At 39.8% G+C, this 23,606-nt stretch overlaps 2 protein-coding genes across 13 annotated transcripts in view; both read left to right on the top strand.

Moving 5' to 3' along the window:
• The window catches only part of ripor1 (RHO family interacting cell polarization regulator 1), a 44,293-nt gene extending 38,937 nt beyond the window's left edge, over positions 1 to 5,356 (top strand). For all 10 annotated transcript variants that reach the window (XM_085167411.1, XM_085167410.1, XM_085167412.1 and 7 more), the window contains 3 exons: positions 39 to 122; positions 273 to 363; positions 917 to 5,356. In XM_085167411.1, coding sequence (XP_085023537.1) covers positions 39 to 122; positions 273 to 363; positions 917 to 1,014 — 273 coding nt within the window. In that variant the 3' untranslated portion in view covers positions 1,015 to 5,356. The remainder of the gene's footprint in view (positions 1 to 38; positions 123 to 272; positions 364 to 916) is intronic.
• Positions 5,357 to 6,280: 924 nt separating this feature from the next.
• Positions 6,281 to 23,123, top strand: ctcf (CCCTC-binding factor (zinc finger protein)). 3 transcript variants are annotated; one of them, XM_085167428.1, is made up of 17 exons: positions 6,281 to 6,590; positions 8,510 to 8,658; positions 9,165 to 9,345; positions 9,472 to 9,626; positions 9,820 to 9,939; positions 10,345 to 10,524; positions 15,512 to 15,727; positions 15,814 to 15,976; positions 17,377 to 17,547; positions 17,670 to 17,803; positions 17,886 to 18,006; positions 18,276 to 18,425; positions 18,528 to 18,688; positions 19,353 to 19,535; positions 19,654 to 19,789; positions 19,880 to 20,122; positions 20,362 to 23,123. In XM_085167428.1, exons 2-17 carry the CDS (start codon positions 8,629 to 8,631, stop codon positions 20,604 to 20,606), a joined length of 2,589 nt encoding a protein of 862 aa, XP_085023554.1. In that variant the 5' UTR covers positions 6,281 to 6,590; positions 8,510 to 8,628; the 3' UTR covers positions 20,607 to 23,123. The 3 variants fall into 3 exon arrangements, with proteins under 3 accessions (XP_085023554.1, XP_085023556.1, XP_085023555.1); XM_085167429.1 differs by having other exon boundaries at positions 6,286 to 6,590; positions 9,490 to 9,626; XM_085167430.1 differs by lacking the exon at positions 8,510 to 8,658 and having other exon boundaries at positions 6,285 to 6,590.
• The last annotated feature ends 483 nt before the right edge of the window (positions 23,124 to 23,606 follow it).

The raw sequence follows: 23,606 nt of genomic DNA, 5'->3' as shown, positions 1-23,606 counted from the left end.
AAAGCCTGGAAACATTTTGTGCATCTTGTCCTTCTCAGGCTTTGGTCAGCTGTCTGGAGCTGCTGGAAGATGAGAATGTGGACAATCGAGTGTGTGGATGCAAAGCTTTAGCTTGTCTCAAGGTACAAAAAAGCGCAGAATTTATGCTATTATCCAAAGCTGCTGTTCTGATTTGATAAAGGTGACATTTAAACACCTGTCTGTATGCACTCTGTTTGGGGTGTATTATACAAAATGCATTTGTCACTGTATTCATTCTGCTCTTATTCCAGGCCAAAGAAAGCATTGATCAGCTGGTGTATCTCTGCCGGGCAGACAAGGAAGAAGTACGAGATGCTGCCAAACAAACACTGCTAGTGCTTGGTAATAATAACCTTCATATTATTTACAATAGAACAGCAAGACTAACTCTTTTCAGACTGTAGTTTGGATTTTATGGTTGGTTATACTCTATTTCTACTATGTTCATTTTACTCTGACATATTCTAAAATGTAATGATGCACTTCTGTGCAGACTGTTGAGGTTTGGGAATTTCTAATTGGATCCCAACTTATCTGTCTCAGTATTAATAGTATTTGACATAATGGTCACTTAACTGGGAGTAATATTGACCTGCACTATAAAATCAGAACCTTTTTAACATGCCTTGATGCAAATGTTGAGAATAATGCACAAGCAACAGTAACTGTAAGTGTTGTGATCCATTTGTTTTATTCCGTTCATTCATCTATTTGTGGCATTCATCTACAAGTTGATAATTAAGGCAGACATAATGAAATCTATATTTTATTTTCTTCCATTTGTCTTTGATCAGTACAGATGTCTTTGGAGAAAATTAACATATCGATCCAGTCTTTTCCTCCTTTAATTTATTTCTTACATTTTCTTTGCTCTTCCATTCATGTTGTGGAGCAGGTGAGGAAGGGAAGATGGCCCATAGACACGTGGAGACATCTCAGGACAGCATCTCAAGACTTTTTGCACCAGGAAGCATGGCCAGCACAGCTTTTTAACACAACACGCACACAGACGGTTACAGCAGCTGAAAACAAAAATTCAGTGAACACTGGAGAGTATAATGTCATTTTTGCAATGCTTTGACATGGTGTCACAGGAATATAGGGTTTACTGTCCTCTTCAGCTATGACTGTAGCTAAAAACATAAAGAAAAAGATTATGTTAAATGCAGTATATATCCTGTCAGAACAAAACTCAAAGGGACAGAAACTCCAACACTGGCTGCAAACAAGAAATGCATCAGATGTCTTAATAATGTAAAATATTCATCTACATCATAAGTCAAAAGCTTTTCAGAGTCACCTTGTTTATAATTATTTTCCTGGGTCCACAAATGCGCAAAATGTTAAATCTTTATACTGTTTACTTACTGCTACTACTATTTCTTTGGATGCTCTAGAAAGCTGTGGTTTTTACCAATGATATTAGTCACTACACTAAGAGTCATATCCCAGTGGGAGTTAGACTTCTGCTATTACATGAAAATGTGTTTTCTTAACGGGTGCTGCTGTCTCTAGCCTAGCTTAAAGGCTGCTTGGACGATCTCCGCACTTGTCACTGTCAAAGTAACTATTTACTGTACTTCTGCTTGCTTGCTACTGAATAGATCTGAAGCCAAGTCCAAATGATTTAAAAAAAAAAAAAAAAAAAAAAATAGGACCACATTATAGACTGCATATGAATGATGGACATGGTGATGTCAGACGCCACATTATGAAGTGTAAACTTTGGCATTCTTGCCACTGCCATGTTAGCTTTTTGGAGCAGGAAGTTGCTGACTTTATACTACTAAACTCTAAGCTAACACCTAAGCTTGTTTAGCTAGCTGGATTTCTAAACTGCAATGCACAGACAAGTCTGGTAAGTAGTGATAAGTAACAGAATATGAACATACTAAAATTACATTTACCAACACTGCCACATAGATTTCTCAGGTGGTCTGTAGCACATACTTTATTAGCTCAAATATGGCAGGTCCAGTTTAGTAACTCTACTTGGTGGACGTGGAACTTAAGCAGACATCTATTAGGTATAACTCCCTGTGCCAAGACAAAGTGTCAAAGTGTAATGAACATGTCATGGAGGATGAATGACAACCAGCCCCTCCCCCACTTATAGTTATTGCAAACCTGTTTATTTCTGAAACAGGTCTCTGAACTGGGACATTTTAACAGGGGAATCTATGGGTGGACTTGCCTTTAAGCATCGAGTGAAGATTAGACAAACTACAGCTTGTGGAACGTCTGCAGTGATGGTTACCATTTAGCCTACGTTCTTTAAAAACAAAAAAAGCACATACATAGTGCCCATCAGACACTTTATTATGGTGTTGCTTGTAAATCTGCCTTAATGTTGCATTATTTGCTTACCAGAATTTGACATTTTTACAGATGAAATGCTATAAGAAGCATTTTTTTTTTTGCAAAGTGTTCTTAGCTAACTGTGAAGCTATTAAAGTATATTTACACGTAAAAGCATGAATTAACATGTCTAAACTGAAGATACTGCTTTTTATGACACGATATTGAAAATGAGCTCTGTCAGTGTCGACGAAGTAAACACAAGGAACACAGACTGACTGAAGAGGTGCAGGATGACTTTACACCTGAACTTTTTACATGGTGTATTCTACATGGCAACACATTCTAATCAAATCTCACCAAAAACAAAGACCAAAGAATGTAACACATGAAAAGCTAATGAACAGAACATACTGCAGTTTAAAAAGTAGTGTGTCTGTGGAGTTGGTAGATTAACTAAAGACATCAGCCTTCTCTGAGGCAGAGTTCATCGTATGAGCCAAAACACCAAAGTCCAAGAGCAAACCTTTTTTGCAAATACAAATACTAAAGCAGAAGTCGACATTCCTTCACTGAAGTGGAAAGTCATACTAACTTAAATATGGAAAAAACTTTGGTTTGTTCTTAAAATACACATATTCTTGAATTTAATATGCATTTTTTGTATTTCATCACAGAAATGACTAGAAGATTATGAATGTAAGGTTATTAAGGGATAGAAAAATGGTGTACAAAAATGCTTCAAAGACCATTTAATTGATTAGCAAAGACAGAGTTATGGAATATATCTTGAGATTTTTATTTTTGAGTGCAAAGGAGTACTTACTGTCACCGTAAGCAATGCTGCATCACTGTGCATTAAAATAAGATTTTTAGAGGTTAACGCTTGAGGGCCCTCGTGTGTCTCAGGACATGTTGGATGAGAGCAGCACTTTAGAAAGCAAAGTATGTGATAGTATTATTGGGTTTTTTTTGTTATTATTGTTAATGTCATGGGAACTAGTTGGTTGGCTCTTTCAACAGAGCTGAAATAAATAAGCTGCTCAGAATTGCGTAATAAGGCTGATGTGGAGAGGGGCAATCTCGGGTAGTGCAGAGAAAGCAGTGAAATCAGAAACGGACTATTGCAAAAATGAAGTGACATCTAAACGTCCACTGTACCTGTAGAAAGTGTGGGTCCTGCTATTTATTTTTGACATGTATGCCTCACCTAAACATTACTGCAAACCAAATACACCAACTTGTAGCAGTGACATTCCTTAACATCGGCAGACTTACTTAGCAAGAAACTGAGCCCTACCACCCAAACAACTGCTCAGGAATAGAAACATCCCACCTTTGAACCCGATCCGTACACTCCCCTAGATCGCAATCAGATCTGCGGGGTGTCATGGGATCCCTACAGAGAGACTGTCCGCACCTAAATTAGTTGGAGCTGTTTTGGCAGCTTGAGAAAATGCTACACAATATTAGGCAGACCACTGTAATTGTGGCTGACGGATATATATATATATATATATATATATATATATATGAAAATGTTTATTTTCTATCATAATATATGTTATATTAATATTGAGTTTTTAAAAATGACCTTTATTTTTAAAGCACATTAGTTTTTCAACAAACAACAAGGGGGGGGGGGGGGGGAAAGTGTTTTGTACTTGTGGATCATGCAGGTAATAATAATCTTTGTTTAAATACAGCATGATTCGGACACTGTACTAGGACACAGAGTCTAAATAAACATGTTGTGTAATGTACAGATGACACATATGACTGAAAATGCCAAAGTGTCCAAGTGACTTCAGTTCCTCACTTTAATGCATTCTTATAATAGTTTTACAGTGACACTGCTGATGCTAATGTCACTATACTGCCTTTTCTCATTTGCTAAGTACCATTACTGGAATTTAACTTGGGGCCTACAGCCGTATATCCATATCCTCATACTGTATGACACTAGTACTGTGGTAAAACCAGTTGGATTAACATTGACAGATGAGCAGTTATAGCTGTGCTATCAGATGGAAGTCTTGAATTAGACTATCTTTGATCAGAATGTTGCAAGGAAGAGGGCTGTCCCCCTACTGCCATCATGGGGTCATACTTGAGTATGTCTACCTGGTTTTGCAAATTAGATTCCCATCAGCCTCAGCTGTACTCTATACTAAGCAAACTGTAGCATACAGTTACACTAAACTAATTCTGTTAACATTATACAGAATCAAAATGTTGACTTTGTAATTGTGAACGTTTTTGTTAGCAGTTGCGTTTACCTCAGAATGCTGCTGTGCCTTTTGTAGTGCCTCACTGAACCACTAACCTGGCTATAGTGTCTGCAGGCCTGGTATTTTACTTTTATTGCTTTGTGAGCTTTCATTGCAAAATGTCTGATTTTTCATTGTTATATCAAACTCAGCAGTTTTAGTCTCACTGATGCTTGATGGCAGTTTTTAACAAGAATACTTTTTTTTCCTTCTAATGTGTTTCTAGGTTCCTAATGCACTACCTAATGGATTAAGTCCACTTAATCAAGTTAATCCAAAGTTGTGAGTCATTGCAATGCATTCAGCGAGCTTTTCTCTCCTGATCGGAGTGGTCCCTTCAAAAATTAGACACAAGTGCCAGATCTTAACCCAACTGAACGGCTGTTAGAGATATTGAACCAAAATGTAGAGATCCAGATGCTCATCAAATCAATTTGACGGAGTATTGAAGCTGTTCTAGTTAGATGTATTGACCATGCATGTTACTATTGTTTTCCTTTAATTTGTCACCCATCTGAGGTGAGTTGTGAGGAAAAACCAACTACAAAATGGATTTAAATGGTAGGGATTTGGGCAAACAGATTTAAAACAACAAAAAAAGATTTAAACTGTGGGACTTTGGTCTATTTTACGTTATGAAATATGAGCTGGATGTCACATTTTAGTACTTATAGATTCAGAAAAGAGAGTGTTTTACAGCTGTAGTTATCTTACGCACATCACAGATGCTGAAGGGAGGAAAAAATTAGAAAAAAAAAATGAAACAACTTGGAATTTCCTTCAAAGCATCCAAAATGATCTTTGGTTTGATTATACAATTTAAGAAGATCACCAGAATGCACTGTCACTGGAATCCTGTTATAGAGCTGATGTCATGCAGGGAATCACTGTATATATCAATGCTACCACTGTATTTAATGTTCTTACTACACTGACTTCTATAGGACAACAGAAATCTACAGGTGTCCCTTTTGCAATCAAGGCATCTCAGTTTTTAAGTGCCTCAATTTTTTTTATAAGAGATATGCAATAAGACAGAAATGAGATACTTTAAGAATGAAGAGAATGTGAAGTGATGAAATCCCACTGCAGGACACACATGTATGCAATTGTTTTTTATCAAGCTTGGGGAATTGTGAAACATTATAAACAAATGTTTTATTTCTATTGTTCTGAGATGTATTTTCAAACACTCTTGTGTCAGGTATATTGAAAAAAAATATTAAAACATTGTAAGATAGCTTCCTGTGCGAGTGATCTTTAGATGAAGAGCTCTGTGTATCTGAGTGTTAACCCACACACACACACACACACACACACACACACACACACACACACACACACACACAGCCTACAGTAGGATTTTAGCCATAGAACACTTAATTTTGGAAGGTGTGTGTGTATATATATAAAGCAGGACACAGTTGCAGCTCAGATGTGGGTGTATATCTTCAGGATAATCATCCAAGTCATTTCATGTAATAAATGGAAAGCTAAAAGCTTTGCATATCTTTATTTTAGTGTCAGACACAAATAAAAAAAAAAAGTTAATATTTCCCATAATATTAAATATTAAACAGACTAAAAATATTTCAGTTAAATAACTTTTTCTTTGGTTCTAAATGAGCATGTTTTCATTTGTATGTTTTATTGAAAACGTTAACGCCTCGGGTTTATTCTCTTGTGAATGTCGCATTTCCGAGGGTTGTGAAAGCTCCGTTTTCCTAACGTTGTGATAAATAGGCTTCACTGTATTCCAACGGGGCGCCCCTCCTGGCCAATCAGTGTGTCTGCAGCAGCTTCGACACCACCCCCCAGCGGCCGCACAGGCGCACTGAGCTTCCAACTGCCATTTTGTGGCAGAAGCTACTCTGCTAAAGCAGGAGAAGGATTAAAACAAACTGCGAAGAAGCCCGCATTTTTTCCTAGTCGGCTAAACTTTGTAGCACAGACTCTGTGCTTTCCGCCGAGTTAAGCAGAAGGAGAAACAGACTAAAAGAGGTAAAGTATCACTACTTTTCACATAAGGGGGGAGTTTGCAGGATCTTTAATCGGCCTCTAGGTGTCACGATGGGGCTCTGGGTCCGGGCAGCTCGTCGGAGAGTGTTTGTCTCCCTCTATCGTTATTGAAAACCCTGTCAAAATATGCTTAAAAACACAAGTTACAATAAATATGTATACATCCCGTTGTATTTCGTACGTATTTGTTAAAATATAGTCGAAGACATGTTGTGAATACTCCGTCGATTTGGTTGGAGAGTTTAGGCCAAGGCGTCCATTTTCTCGCTTCTTTGTTTCCCATTTTTGCTACCTTGACGACATCGAACTGGCGGGTTTAAGTTAGTTAACGTTAGCTTGTTTGCATTAATATAAAGTGTAACCCAGACAATCTTACAAGCACGAAATAATTGTTGCGACATTGGCATCGTTTTGGGTGATCCTGTTCACGTTACTTTGAGCTTTAGCGCGTTGCATAACGTTTAATCAAATCTATATTTGGGGGGAAAAGAAGCGAGATAGCTACTAGCGTTGGTTAGCAGTCACTGTTAACAAAGCTAACAGGATCACGTCGACCTGACAGGCTTGAGGCCCTCTGTACCCAACGCCCTTAATACGTCTGAATGTTTCGAAGCAACGGAGTCTCGAAACGTGACCCTAACCAACGTTTTACTCAGCACTTTCCTGACACATCTGCAATACTGGAACCAAACTCTGATTATTGTGGCCCCTCGTTGCAAAGTACACACACGGAAACAGCAACGCCGAGGCAAGTGCGGGAGAGTGACGAGGCATTCACAGCAGAACGATCTTTGGCGTTCTCGAAGATCAGATGAGCATTTAGCGTTCTTCCAGCCGTCTTCCATTATGAATGTTGCACCTCTCTCCTTTTTAGCCCATCGCGACGTGCTCTGAATTGTCGGGTGTTGTTACACCCGTTGCCAGTTCGTCGCTTATTCTAAGCCCACCTAGAGCCTCATAGCCACAGATATATATTACAGCAGAGAGCTCCCTCTACGACTCGGCTTGGAGAGCTACAAAAATACAGCTATATAAATGCATTGAAAGGGGACGACAACTGACTGCTCCGCTCCGAGTGATTGCTGTTTTGTGGTAAATTTGTTCTGCTGTAAATGGAAGGATGTATGAAGGCCTTTGCCAGAGCCTCTCCAGTTTCCCATATTTAGCAAATAAAGACAAATGTGTCGAATCTCACAAACACATTTCAGGGATTGCCAGTATTCTAAAATCACATTGGGGTTATGGTGTTTGTAAGAGTAGTTACACAGCCACTACTTCATCTAAAGTGTATATATAAATACATACACATCTCTAAATGTGTGGTGTTTTAAGGGTGAATTTTTAGCACAGTATTCAGATCAAGCACATATCATTTCTTGAGCTACCAATGCAATTTTCTCTGGACTGTGTGGTGTGTAAAATGTCAGCATATTTCAAAGCTGATTGTTAGATCTCACCCTTTGTGTACAGTTAAGGGTTTTGCTCAAATTAAACAATTAGCAGTGATGGCGTCAGTGTTGTTTTGCTTCATTGTTAATAAAGTCTAGTCTTATAGAAGAATGGGGGGGGGGGTTAGTGCAGATTTAATGAGTCTGATCCTTTATTCTAAGATATTTTTTTAAACCTATTTATATCAGATTTCACCATGATGTGTAACACTACATAGTTTTAATGTTGTAGTGTGATCTTGCAGCGGCAGAGAGAAAAATACATGTTGAATGTAGACACTTTTAGTGCGAAACTTTTTCCTTTTTTTTTTTTTTTTCCATTCATAGTACTCCTTCAGGTCCACAACCCTTTTCCCTGCTTTATGATGCAGTTAAAGTCACTGCTTGTGAATGTGCACGAAATACATAAGCATATAGTACTGCTGTGTAATATAACCCTCTCCTGTCCTTCAGGTTGGCAGGGACAGTCAGGTAGCAGACATTTGATCGAGCACAGCTCAGGGCTTTCAGCAGCAAAAAAGGGAGATCTCTGGTACAAGAACCCTGCAGACTGCAGCCTAGTCAGCAAAGTCATGTTTAAGCCATTATCCTTTCTATTCCAGGTAACAGCTGTAGTGTTAAGAAAAAGTTGAGCCTCATAAGTTTCACTTTGTTCCCATTCTGAGAGTACAGCTTGATAGTGGCAGCATAGTGTTTGTTTTACATTTTAATATTATCCAGAATCTTAATATTGTACATATCCGGTTCACTAGTTAATGATGTGAAATATTTGAATAATCTGTTTTTCATATTTTCACAAGTTCTGAAAGTAGATGCTATGCATACAGAAATCATGTTTTTATGTGCAATAATCCTCAGTATCAATAGAAATGGGAGAACGTTAAATCAGAAAAATGTCATGTTTTGAGATGGAAGTTTAGCATGCTGGTGAACAGATACATGATCAAACTGGAACCGGCTACTGATTAGTTTCTTCTCCTTTGGTTTTTATATGGTCATAGTTTAGTCAACTTCTTGTGTTCAGTTGTAAGACTGTATACTGCTGTCCTAGACGAAATATGGCCCCACACTGCTAGAAAATGTTTCTTTCCACAACACAATATTTCAGTTCCTACCCAGCATGGACGGGAGGCCAACAGATGGTGTAGGGGTTGTGGATGTCCCCACCAAAGAGTTTCCGTCCATCCAAGCTGTTCACAGCCAGGATGCCATGGTGGCGGATCTCCTTCAGCAAGCAGCCGAGGCTGGGGGTGTGGTGGAGGGACAAGCTGGAGTTGTCGTAGAACAAGGTTCTTACTCATTTCATATGTAATTTTACCGTTTAGCTGTAAAAAAAAAATAATAATAATAATAATAATTTGTAATGTAAACAGGGACATTTTGACATTAAAACAGTCAAAGGTTTTATCCAACAGGTCTGTTTTATCCAACAGGTCACGGGGAAGGAATGGCAGCAGTCACTCAATCCCAGCAACAGCTAATGGAAGGAGTTGGTGTGGAAGGTGGCACAGGTGTTGAAATGATGGTTATGGACTCATTGGATCCCACCCTTTTGCAGATGAAGACTGAGGTGAGTTACAGTTACATTATTTTACGTTATTTTTCAGGATTTAATAGTTATTTAAACTTAGAAGAAAAATTAAAATATTATGTTTTGATGTCACTTTAGTTTTAGATATGACATTTATTGAATTTAGAGTACCAAGCATGCCTTCCAGAATATGCATCTTTACCACAGTGCTCATTATTATACACAATTGTAGGTAATAGATGCTGCAGTGGGAGGATCATCAGCTGCGGTGGGTGTGGTCGGAGGGGTACCAGGTGGTGCTCACCAAGCTACGGTGACAACTGTGGATCAAACGCAGATAATCACCCTACAGGTACTTTTTTCCATTTCATATTTGTATTTTTTTCTTTTTTTTCTTTTTTTCTTTGACTTTTATCCATTTGTGGTGTCAACAAAGCCAGTAGACTTTTAATATAGTTTTAATTAAGTTTATGTGTTCTATTTGTTAATGTTGTCTATTAGTTTCAGTAGAGTGCTGGTTACACAGTTGAGCAGGCGACACATATTCCTAAAGCTAATGCAGGCCTGTTTATCCCAAGGCCATTTACTCTTAGCACTTCTCTCGACATTCCCGCCTCTCTCCACTGTTCTATCAAATAAGGCAACCCCCCCCCCCCCAGATTGATTTATATATATGTGTGCGTGCGTGTGTGTGTGTGTGTAAAATCTCACTACTCTGTTGAATCAGAAGGCATGATTTCTGTTGTCCTGTCCTCAGGTGGTGAACATGGAGGAGCAGGCCGCGTTGGGCTTGGGGGAGCTACAGCTGGTTCAGGTGCCTGTTTCAGCCACTACTGTAGAGGCGCTTCAACAGGGCAATTTTGTAGACACTACTGCAATGCCTAAAGATGGAGACCCAGTTATCTGTCACACCCTTCCGCTGCCTGAAGGCTTTCAGGTACACAGATGTACAGCTGTAAACTCATGCATGACATTTGAAAATTATATATGTACTTTAGTCAAAGGTTAAATTTTCTTTAGTCGTTTAATGTTAAAAATGATTAGTGTATATTCCTTAGGTCAGGCTCAGAAGCCTTTGTGTAAGAGCTGCTGCAAAGCTTTGGTCTAAATTGAATGTCACATTAACGTAAAGGCCACAGCAGGTCAAACACACCTTGTAAGAACACTTATTTATCACTTGACGTGTCATTTATACAAGCAAGAATTGGGCGAAAGTTTATTTATTTATTTTATTTTTATGTGTTTTTTCAAACTAGCCAACCATTGTGACCTTTCTTCACATTCCAAAAATTCAGTTTGTATCTATTTGGTTAGATCATCTGTGCCCATAGGTGATCATTAACTAGGCTGCAGTTTATAAGTTGCTGAGAACAGTCGGCCAGCAACTAGACAAGAAGCTTACCTTACCAACTCGGGAAAACATGGTGCAGAGTCAGCAGAATTACAGCAGTCTCAGATAACCTAAAAATATTGTATCTAATAGTCGTGTTGCAAGAAATGATACTAATCAATATTAAAAATTACTATTGAATCAGATACTTTTTTACCACAGTATCAGTACCAACAGTGTTGTTGCTTACTTGACCCAAAAAACAATTGTTTTAATCTTTTATTGTGACAACCTTAACCATGTGAGATATTTTAAAAGCGACTAACACAAGAGAAAAGTTGAATTTAAAAGGGCATGGTTAATATTCTCTGATTTTTAGGCACATTGGTATATGTGAGGGGGCAAACTCCTCAAGATGGGTGGTGACCATTGTGGGCATTTAGAAGTCGGCCATCTTGGATACAATTTTGCCTTTAATTTCACAGAGTTCAGTACTGTTTTCATGGCAGAAGTCTCTTAACTCTTTGAGGATGGTTTGAAGATTAGTTGAGTTGCTAGTATCCTGTTCCTCCATCCCCAAGTGGCTCGCATCAGGGTCTTCTTCCCCCACAAATAGGGCCTTTATCTTGAAGTGGGACACTCTTGTATGCCTTCCTTTCAGCATAGTGATACCATCTCTTGAGTTCATTTATGACCTCTTTTTTCCTAAAGGATCAGGAGCTCAAACTTTATGCTCCTACTGTCATATCACCCAAACTGGAAGTTTAATGACACCCAGACCCGAAGAGGACACTTGATTGTTTTTAAAGACACTGATCACTTCAGTTCTTTATATGTTAGAACTTTCTACAGTGTGGGCCATTTATATGGATACACCGTAATAACATGGGAATGGTTGGTGATATGAAAGTCCTGTTTGTGGCACATTAGTATATGTGAGGGGACAAACTCCTCAAGATGGGTGGTGACCATGGTGGTCATTTAGAAGTCGGCCATCTTGGATACAACTTTTGTTTTTTTCAATAGGAAGAGGGCCATGTGACACATCAAACTTATTGGTAATGTCACAAGAAAAACAATGGTGTGCTTGGTTTCAACGTAACTTTATTCTTTCATGAGTTATTTACAAGTTTCTGACCACTTATAAAATGTGTTCAATGTGCTGCCCATTGTGTTGGATTGTCAATGCAACCCTCTTCTCCCACTCTTCACACACTGATAGCAACACCACAGGAGAAATGCCAGCACAGGCATCCAGTATCCGTAGTTTCAGGTGCTGCACATCTCATATCTTCACACCATAGACAATTGCCTTCAGATGACCCCAAAGATAAAAGTCTAAGGGGGTCAGATCGGGAGACCTTGGGGGCCATTCAACTGGCCCACGACGACCAAGCCACTTTCCAGGAAACTGTTCATCTAGGAATGCTCGGACCTGGCACCCATAATGTGGTGGTGCACCATCTTGCTGGAAAAACTCAGGGAACGTGCCAGCTTCAGTGCATAAAGAGGGAAACACATCATCATGTAGCAATTTCAAATATCCAGTGGCCTTGAGGTTTCCATTGATGAAGAATGGACCCACTATCGTTGTAGCCCATATACCACACCAAACCATCACTTTTGTTGGTCCAACAGTCTTGGAGGGATCCATCCAATGTGGGTTAGTGTCAGACCAATAGCGGTGGTTTTGTTTGTTAACTTCACCATTCACATAAAAGTTTGCCTCATCACTGAACAAAATCTTCTGCGTGAACTGAGGGTCCTGTTCCAATTTTTGTTTTGCCCATTCTGCAAATTCTGTGCGCCAATCTGGGTCATCCTCGTTGGGATGCTGCAGTAGCTGGAGTTTATAAGGGAGCCATTTGTGAGTAGCTAATATCCACCGAAGGGATGTTCGACTAATGCCAATCTCCAGTGACATGCGGTGAGTGCTACGCTGTGGGCTCTTGCTGAATGAAGCTAGGACAGCCACTGATGTTTCTTCATTAGTGACAGTTTTCTTGCGTCCACATTTTGGCAAATCCAACACTGAACCAGTTTCACAAAACTTAGCAAGTAGTTTTCTAACTGTAGCATGGGAGATGGGTGGTCTCGTAGGGGGTCTTGCATTGAAATCTGCTGCAATGACCAGGTTACTGCGTTCACCAGATATCAACACAATTTCAATCCGATCCTCACGTGTTAACCTCTTTGACATGTCAATGGCTGTGAACAAAGAGAAACTTGTAAATAACTCATGAAAGAATAAAGTTACGTTGAAACCAAGCACACCATTGTTTTTCTTGTGACATTACCAATAAGTTTGATGTGTCACATGGCCCTCTTCCTATTGAAAAAAACAAAAGTTGTATCCAAGATGGCCGACTTCTAAATGACCACCATGGTCACCACCCATCTTGAGGAGTTTGTCCCCTCACATATACTAATGTGCCACAAACAGGACTTTCATATCACCAACCATTCCCATGTTATTACGGTGTATCCATATAAATGGCCCACACTGTAGAAAGTTCTAACATATAAAGAACTGAAGTGATCAGTGTCTTTAAAAACAATCAAGTGTCCTCTTCGGGTCTGGGTGTCATTAAACTTCCAGTTTGGGTGATATGACAGTAGGAGCATAAAGTTTGAGCTCCTGATCCTTTAGGAAAAAAGAGGTCATAAATGAACTCAAGAGATGGTATCACTGGAAAGGAAAGGAAGGCATACAAGAGTGTCCCACTTCAAGATAAAGGCCCTATTTGTGGGGGAAGAAGACCCTGATGCGAGCCACTTGGGGATGGAGGAACAGGATACTAGCAACTCAACTAATCTTCAAACCATCCTCAAAGAGTTAAGAGACTTCTGCCATGAAAACAGTACTGAACTCTGTGAAATTAAAGGCAAAATTGTAAAAATGAGCAAGGGAATGGACCACACTGAAAAAAGAATTACAGAAGCAGAAGAAAGAATGTTGACACCCATGCTAGCTGGATGGAGCCAGGTTAATGACCAAGAAGGGAAGGTCGAGATGTGAAAGAATTCACAGAATAGAAGAAAACTTGCCCAATGTAGCTGCTTTTGTAGAAAATGCATTGAGGGAGAAGTTGGCTATTTCACACATGGAGCTGGGGATGGAGAGCGCTCACCACTGTGTCGCTCTGAAGCTGCCATGTGCTGCCCTTCAGTGATCCATAGTGGCCAAGTTTGGCAGCTTCAAGGTAAAGGAAGAAGTTTCAAAATTGTCTGTCAGAAAAAGGGGGTTTGTTTTTCAAGACAGGAAGGTTTTCTTGGAACATGATCATGCACCAGAAGTGCTTGGAAAGAAGAAAGAGAAGTCGACAGGTGGTTTTGCTGTTTTGTTTGGCACTTTTATTTAAACTTAAGACCCTGCAAGTGGCTAAAGACAAAGAACGTCTTTTCCTGCCAAGTACTAGAGATTAGTTTAGGGCAGTACAGATCACAACCTTGACGGACATCTGTAACTCAGTCTGCACAGCACAGTGGAAGGAGATGGAAATATAAAGTCATATTTCATTACAGGGAGTAATGAGTGACAGAACCTGCTCCACCTTAATGAATCCAACCCCTGGATATAAACATCTCTTAGGACTTGGTTCAGTGTGGTCAGAGAGAAGCAACCCAAGGAACTCTATAGACCGATACACTGGATAATATACGACCCTGAATTCAGCCCAAATAAAACTGATAGTTGATTTAAGAATGATATAGATATAGGTTATAGGATAAAAGACATAGGTTTGGTTAAATAAACAATTTACTTAGTGGGACCACTTTTAAAATACTTTGAAGATTTGAAAGAACAAGGATTGACAAATCAAGACTTCTATAGATTTTCACAAAAATCGACATTATATGGGAAATGTGTTTAAAAAGAAAGATGTTGAAGCAGATGTGTCAGTTGTTTTTAAAGGTTCTCTTAGTGGCATATAAATCAATTCAAGAAATTCGATACATTTCTAAAATATACCAAGGATTACACAAATTGAAAGTGTAAAATCATAAGAGCTATAATGGAAAAATGTGAAAAGGAGGGAAATTTTAAAATGGAACCGGAAACTTAGGAAAACATATCAGTACCAGTGGACTTCCTCTCTGTCCTCGAGAGAGTAACTTTCTCCACAGAGAATTAACTTGCTGGAGATCCTGTGATGAAACAAAATGCAAACCACTTACATATTTTCCTGGCTTTCCCACTGATCCTCCGGTACTGGACATACATTAGCAAGAAATTAGGAAAAAACATTTAACGTAGCAATTCTGTTATCATTTGGTTCCAATCTTCAATTTCTGGAGGGTGATGTAAAGAGGTAGTTGTTGAACGTTCTGCTGGTAAACCAGTAAGAAAGCACTCACTAAAAAGTGGCTAACTATAGTTTCCCCTTTAACTAAGATGCTGCTCACCTTTCTCTACTGGTTCATTAGTACTTAAGTTTTGGTGGGGTTTTTTTGCTTTCATTCTCTGTTTTGTTACTCTGGTTAATAATTTTGCACCAAAAGTGCATTTAACTCAATTGTAGTGCCTGTATGTTCTGAATAAAAACTTAAATAACACCCCCTGACTGAGCAGTTTGTGCCTTTTCATGTTTAGGTAGTTAAGGTTGGTGCTAATGGTGAGGTGGAGACTGTGGAACAGGAGGAGGAAGGAGCAGAAACGCAACCTGACGAGGAGGAAGATGAAGAGGTGGGTAACCAGCTTCTGGAAGAGGGGGAAGAGGAGCCTGTTCAGCCTCCAAATGACGACCCAAACTGGGCTAAGGACCCAGACTATCAGCCACCATCTGGAGTTGTTAAGAAGATCAAAAAGGTAAGAAAGGTGGTGGGATTGTTATTTTTGTAAATGCAGATTTAAGAGACTTTGCTGTACTGGAACTGAACTTGCTGTTTGTCCAGGGTAAAAAAAGTCGTCTGCGTTATGCTGAGGGAGACAAGGATATGGATGTCAGTGTCTATGACTTTGAGGAAGAACAGCAGGAGGGCCTTCTGTCTGAGGTCAATGCTGAAAAAGTGGTCGGCAACATGAAACCACCTAAACCTACCAAGATAAAGAAGAAGGGTAAGTAAAGGGCTTTTTCCATTAGCACCTACTCGGATCAATTTGACACCACTTGAGGCAGTACAACTCTGCTTGAGTTGTACATTAGTGTGCCTGGGGTTGTTTTATCTTTGCAGCCCTAAAGATTGTATAATTTTTAAATCCCTTAATGGGTCGGCTCCATCTTATCTTTCTGATCTCATAACACCTTATGTTATTTCAATGTCACTGAGATCTGCTGACCAGCTATCCCTCCATGCTCCAAAGACTAGACGTAAGAGCAGAAGGGACTGAGCTTTCTATGTCATAGCTCCTAAATTGTGGAATGAGTTACTTCCCCATGTTATGCCTTAAATCTCAAATTTATTCTGTGGTTTGTATGGTTTGTATGTGTGGTGTATCTCTTAATTTATTGTTTAAACCTTTGTTTCATGTGCTTTATAAATAAATATAAATGGGTTTGGAGAATAGCACTGCACCAACCCAGCGTAGCTGCAAAACCACAGAAAGTTGAAATACACGGCATAGGAGGATCAGCTGGCTGTTTAGGCTACTGCAGCCATACACACCAGTACGTTAGTGTGTGAATGAGATAAAATAAAATGACAACAGAAACCATTAATGAAAACTCGAGTGGCAATGTTACCAAACATAACAAGCCAGCAGATACAGCCTAAGGCTAAAAAACCCCATTAATATCTAGGTTCCTGTACACTACTGTACCTTACAGTAATATACAGGAACATGTGACAGAAAACAATTATTAAATCAAAACTAGCTTTACTTAGTAAACCTACCCTACAGCCATGTGTTTTTTTTTGTTTGTTTGTTTGTTTTGTGCTGCAGCAATTGTTCACTTCGCTCATGTATTAAACACAGACATGTATGACAACAGGCGTTAAACAAGTCGGCAATTCACTGTTCATTTTGAGATTAGCCACAACTTGTGATTTATATAATTTCTATAAAAATGATTCCCAAAATCTATATATGTACATGGGTTGATAATCCTGGTACTCTAGGCAATTGATATAGTAAGTCGGTTGCAAGGATCCATCTTTGTTTTGCCAAACAAACTTAAACCTAGTCCAGATTCTGCACATTGACTTAATGTGTTTAGACAGGCTACCAAGACGCTTGTACTGTCTTGTTTATTTGTCTTCTCTGATATAAATCAGCTCTGAACTATCAAAACAAAAGTGATCACACAACAAGAATATGAATAGAGATGTACAGTCAGTCCTAACTTAATGGTTCAGCAGCTGTATTTAACAGTTGAAACTTAATATTGTAAGTTAAGACTGTCTTAGTTAAATGCGCGTGCCCTGTAGATGCAGCTAGCCCCAAATGCATTGCATTGTTTTGCTATACAAACACTGTTACTGAATATGAAATCTTTCGATGTCTTTGTTGTTTGTTAGGAGTGAAGAAGACATTTCAGTGTGAGCTGTGTAGCTACACATGCCCTCGACGCTCCAACTTGGACAGGCACATGAAGAGCCACACAGATGAGAGACCTCACAAATGTCATTTGTGTGGAAGAGCTTTTAGGACAGTCACTTTGCTAAGAAACCATCTCAACACTCACACCGGTAAACATGAATCTGTGGTGTCATTAAAATGTACAACGTTGTACTTTGCTGATAGTTCAATATATTTTTTTCACACAAGTATGCAAGGATTGCTTCCATATATCTTACATTTATTAATGCAGGAACTCGTCCACACAAGTGCACAGACTGTGATATGGCTTTCGTGACTAGTGGAGAGCTGGTTCGCCATCGTCGCTACAAGCACACACACGAGAAACCCTTCAAATGCTCCATGTGTGACTATGCCAGTGTGGAGGCAAGTTTATCTATTGTCTGCTTTGTGTTCTTGGTATTTAAGTGTTTACCAACATGTAACTTTGTGTGTGACTGTTGTGTAGGTGAGCAAATTAAAGCGTCACATTCGTTCCCACACCGGCGAGCGTCCATTCCAGTGCAGTCTTTGCAGTTACGCTAGCAGAGACACTTACAAGCTGAAGAGACACATGAGGACACACTCAGGTAAAGCCGACACCTTAACTGCTCCTCTCCTGTGTGTTTAAAGAACTGAAGGACAATGAAGTGTTTTCTTTGGTGCACAGCTTTATTGATTGTTTTCATGTGAAAGAATAATAAATTGCTTCCCAAACTAAATTACTCAAGTTAGAAATGGTACGGACTGCTAGTACCCAGTTACTCCAATATTGGCATATAGGCCTCTTTGAGAAATGAGAAAGAAATGAAAAACAGGAAACTGTAAAACATTGTATGTGCTCAATCATCATTCTTAGGAGAGAAACCCTATGAGTGCTACATCTGCCATGCCCGATTTACCCAGAGTGGAACCATGAAGATGCACATTCTGCAGAAACACACTGAAAATGTGGCCAAATTCCACTGTCCACACTGTGACACCGTCATTGCACGCAAGAGTGACTTGGGTAAAACACACTGCGTAAACACACAAACACACATGGTACTTTACTTTAACCTGCTGTTTCTGCCACCTAATTTACATTCCTGTCATCTGTGTGCTATCTTAGGTGTCCATCTTCGTAAGCAACACTCATTCATTGAGACCGGAAAGAAATGTCGTTACTGTGACGCAGTTTTCCATGAGCGCTATGCTCTGATCCAGCACCAGAAGTCACATAAGAATGAGAAGAGGTTCAAATGTGACATGTGTGACTACTGCTGTCGCCAGGTCTGTAATACAACTGATATTGTGTGACAACCAGGTTTTTCATATTTGTAGTAATATTATTGTTTCAGTTTAGTATCAAGTGTGAATCATCTGCTCATGTTTAAAAGTCTGAGAGTGAGTCTGGAAGCTGAAGGCTCTGCAGTTTGATAGTAGCAAACTGTACTGGGACAGTATGGTGTTATGGTGGATAACCACTAAAACTGTTTTTGAGGCGTTACCCCAGCAGGTCAGCATGCATGGACACCGAGAATGAGATGATGTAGGATTTCGTTTTCAGGAATTTCATTATAGGATTTTTTTTTTTCAATTCATACCATAGGTGCATGTACAAGGAGGCTGAGGGATCTAGCACCGGCAGCCACCAGTATTCTTGACTTCTCCAGTCATGGTGGACAAAGCTAAGAATCTTAGCACAATGACAATACTAATTTAATACATCAATTAGGATATGAATTACTTTGATCACTGCGCTATCACTATTAACTTGACCATTATCGATCCCTGACGTCATCAGCACAACACTACACAGTGTAAATGAGACCATATGACCATACATTCAGCAGTCTGTCAACTATCTAACTGCTGGCCGTTATTGCATGCATGATATATGAAATAATATTTGCTGCTAACAGTGAAAACTGTGGTTTCATGTTGCTGTGTCCAGGAGCGCCACATGGTCATGCATCGCCGAACCCACACCGGAGAGAAACCATATGCCTGCAGCCAGTGTGAAAAGACCTTCAGACAGAAGCAGCTCCTGGACATGCACTTCAAACGCTACCATGACCCCAACTTTATCCCTGCCACCTTTGTTTGTCCCAAGTGTAACAAGACCTTCACCCGAAGGGTAAGGATACATGTGTTTTTAGCTGTCACACATGAAGTGAAAGCTTAGGGTCAACTCCTAGGCCAGCTAGTTACCTGCAAGTCACAACACAGACTGTTTACGGGTGTGTTTCTTTTAGAACACCATGGCTCGCCACGCGGAGAACTGCAGCGGTGAGGTGGAGGATGCTGAGAATGGAGCTACAATCCCAAAGAAAGGAAGAAGAGGAAGAAAGAGGAAGATGAGGAGCAGGAGGGATGATGATGATGACAGTGGTGAGATGTGGACGCTGTTTTGGGGTTTATACAGGGCTGTGTTTTTCTGTAACTATGTTCAACTAGATTGTTTTGTGTGTGTTCATTCAGATGAGGATCATGCTGAGCAGGATGATGATGAGGAAGAGGGTGAGGGTGAGGAAGAGTCATCACTTCTACAGGAAGAGGAGGACCCAGAAAGCATGGAACTGGACCAGGCTCCAGCTGCCATTCCTGTACCAGCCCCCGATGAACCACCAGTCAAGAGGAAACGAGGCCGCCCCCCCAAAAATGCCCCCAAGCCTCCAACACCCAGCAAGTCCGTTAGAGTTGCTACCAAAACAGCTGCTTCTGGTGAGCATTAAAATACAAATTTAAAAAAGAAGTAATCTAAAAAGAGTAACCTCTATGTGTCCTGCTCTAGCATTAACGGGCTTTCTTTTTTAACTGTAGTGTCTGTGACAGATTAGAAATGAATGTATGCCATATATGTTAGTGATTAATAACCGTAGAAGACGAGTACTCTAGTAAACGAACCTGTCGTTTTTGATAGTGTTATGGATAGTAAGACATATGCCTGTTGTGTTTTTTAGCTGCTGCCATCATTCAGGTGGAGGATGAGAGCACTGGGGCAGTGGAGAACATCATAGTGAAGAAGGAGGAAGGCGATGCCTCTGCAGCGACTCCTCTGGAGCAGGGAGTGGCCCTCACTGTGGAGGGGGTGGGGCTTGATGAAGGGGTAGAGACTGTTGAGCTTCCGGTGAACGAAGAAACAGCGGCAGCTTCAGCCAACGGAGATTTGACACCAGAGATGATCCTTAGCATGATGGACCGGTGAACGTAACACAGCAACGCACATGTAGCCGGACTATGACTAAAATTACTGCATACTTCCCCATGGCCTTCATTTCGTGCTTCATCCAATGGCAGCCGTTCTGCTAAAATGGCTTCCGAATGCGACAGCAGGAGCAGTCGTGCACTAAGAGTAGAAGCTGCATGTATGTGTTTAAACACAATGTCTTCACATCACTGTGTGTCAGCCTGTATGCCCATGTTTCAGGTCTCTGCCACACATCCCTCCGTGACCCTTACTGTACACAGATAATGTCAAAGCTAAAACTGCTCTCTGCTGTTAAATGCTTTTTTCCAGTTTGAATGTCTTTTCAATGGCTCTAAGTGGATTTTGCTAATTATTCCTACCCAAAGCCACATCCTGTGCCAGTCTCTATCCACACACCCTCTCCATGTCTTTAATATGAGAACATTATTTGATGGAACTTTACATTCAAGTATATATATATATTTTTTTTTTTTTAGAAGAAGAACTGTGAGATGTCCTGCTTGCAGTTCTTTACAACTATGCTGATTTTGCAAATTCCAAGCCTGTGTGCGTGTGTGCGTGCGCGTAAGTCTGGGTATAAATGTAGCTTTTCCTAACAATGACATTATGGTACTTTCAGATGCCATTTTTGCTTAGTTTTGTGATTTTTAATTTTTTTTTCCTAAAGCCACATGGTCACCATAGTGGTGTTATTAGTCAGCTGTTTGTACACTGAGTTAGCAGAATGAGTCTTCCTGTGAGTAGGCATGGGGTAAGTGTTGACATCAATAGAAGTGAGTGATGATAGTTTTTCAGCCTTCTTGTTAAACCTTGTTGTGAACTGAAACTAGCCCCCAGTCAACTTATGTAAACTAAAACGGAAGAGACGGCTCATAAATGAGTTTGGCCATATCACACACGCAGCCGAAACTTCAACTGTTTCACACATGGGAGATATTTGTCATTCATATGTCACTGAATGTTTCTCCTCCTGTCCACATTTTTGAAGGAAAGGGTAGTACACGTCTCATGAAATCCTGCTGGTTGGAGAAAATGTGGATAATCCTGCTTATACAATGTCGTATTATAGCAGTGGTTTTTGAACACCCCAAGCACTTCAGCTAATCCCAGTTCTTACTGTAACAGTCATTATGCATTTTGTAAATCAGTCGCTCAAACACGTTCTTCACCTACAATAATCAGTGAAAACTAGCTGTGGCGGATGGAGTGCATGTACATACACATGTTAACACCATGTTTTTATTATCTGAACATGTGTTGGGAAAGAGACGGCAAGGCTTGCATGTATTTTTCTAAACCTGAGTGTCCTGAGCGAAGGGCCCTCACCATCATGCTTTCATTCTACAGATTAGCATATATACCCAAACCAACCGAATTGATTTCTGCCACCCCCGGCTGTCTCTCGGTTATCTTATGTCTGCTGTGATGCATTACAGTTTAATTTTTGATCTTTCTGTAGTTGTCACTGTTTCTCTGCAGTTGGTTGAGTTCAATGCGTAGTGGGGCCAGTTTGACTTCTAGTGGACTGTAAGTTGTTGCTTGAAGACGGGTTTGTATCTAAAAACAGAAGTGACTTGGAACTCGTTTGTAGGGACAGAATGACCCTTGTGCAAATGCACTGTTCAACATACTGGATCTTATCTGGCCAAATTGGTCCCCTGCCTTCGTCATCTCTGAGGGAAAGCTGCATTTAAGCCTCTGCGTTCAGTTCTTCATACATTTCAGTTTCTTCGTGTCTGCACACTCACACATTAGCCTTATTTTTGCAGTACATCAGTGGCTTTCAGCTATATGAACACTGTGAAAAGTAACTGCTAATGTAAGCTGTTTTCTGCCATTGCTGCACCATCCTCCACCATCAAGTTTTCCAGCTGGTAGTGCAGTGTGCATATCATATTTTAGGTTTTAGCTAAACTGCTTTACACTAAGACTGAACCAACTGAGATATTGGAAAAGCCCCATTGATAGAGCTGTTTGGCAAATTGCTACTTTTGTATTTCCATGTTGTCGTTCTTACTTCCACTCAGTTTCCAGGATTCATCAAGATCCAAGTGTCAACAGATAATATGATTTGATTTCTCTGAAGACAGTTAAATTATGGATTATTACAGCCATAAGGTGACTTTAGCTCTTCTGTAATGTAAATGCCCAGTTGTGTAAAAAATGGATCAGATTTGCACTGTACAGTTGTGGTCAGGCATCTTCCTGTGTAACAAGACAAATGTTCAGTTACCTGATCTGTCATATTCATGTCCTGATGGAATGATTTGAGGTTATATGACTGTTCTGAAATCAGTGCGGGGGTTTGGGTTTTTTTTTTGTTGTTGTTATTTGTTTGTTTTGGGGTTGTTTTGTTTTTTAAATTCCATATTGTTTGTTTTTGCAGAAAAATTGAGAAAATTGTTTTAAGATTAAGTGTCCCCATTTTAAGACCAAGAAAACAAATGTTTGTGATGTCATTTTTGAAAATGAGAAATTGTACAGCTGATGAAAATTAAAATCATCTTAATGGGCTCATGACTGCTGCATAATTCTGTTCTTTAACTTAAACATGTAGTTATTCAAAAAGTTGGGATTATAAAATACATTTGTGATCAGTTTACAAACACCAATGGGCATGAATGCCATAGTAATTTGGGTCTTTTATTAATTTCTTTGAACTTTTTGGTTTGCTTTTTGTTTTTTACAAGGTAGAATGATTACATATTCGATAATGACTTCAGAAAATGAGAATTAGGTGCACAAGTGAATAATTAGTATTTTATCTGTACATGGTCAAAATCTGCACATCCTCTTCTTTCGGCTGCTTCCTTTATCGTTCACCACAGCAGCTCTTGTGCCTCCATCTCACACTATCCCTAACATCTTTGCTCTGTCACACCAGCCCTGTGCGTGTCCTCCTTCACTACACCCCTGAACCTTATCTGTGCTCTTGCTTTTTTTCCATCCTACTCTACAGCCAGTGTCTTCACTGCTCATGTCAAAATTGTCTCAGCC

The sequence above is a fragment of the Neolamprologus multifasciatus genome, chromosome 7, assembly GCF_963576455.1.
Source record: "Neolamprologus multifasciatus chromosome 7, fNeoMul1.2, whole genome shotgun sequence".
In the NCBI taxonomy this organism is placed as follows: domain Eukaryota; kingdom Metazoa; phylum Chordata; class Actinopteri; order Cichliformes; family Cichlidae; genus Neolamprologus; species Neolamprologus multifasciatus.
The sequence above is the reverse complement of the archived record's forward strand: the minus strand, read 5'-3'. Positions and strand labels throughout refer to the sequence as shown.

Coding starts and splice junctions, on each gene's coding strand:
- ctcf (XM_085167428.1), top strand. CDS start 8,629: ATGTTTAAGCCATTATCCTTTCTATTCCAG. Junction 18,007..18,275: donor ACACATGAGGACACACTCAG/GTAAAGCCGACA, acceptor CATCATTCTTAG/GAGAGAAACCCTATGAGTGC. Junction 18,689..19,352: donor GTGACTACTGCTGTCGCCAG/GTCTGTAATACA, acceptor TGCTGTGTCCAG/GAGCGCCACATGGTCATGCA.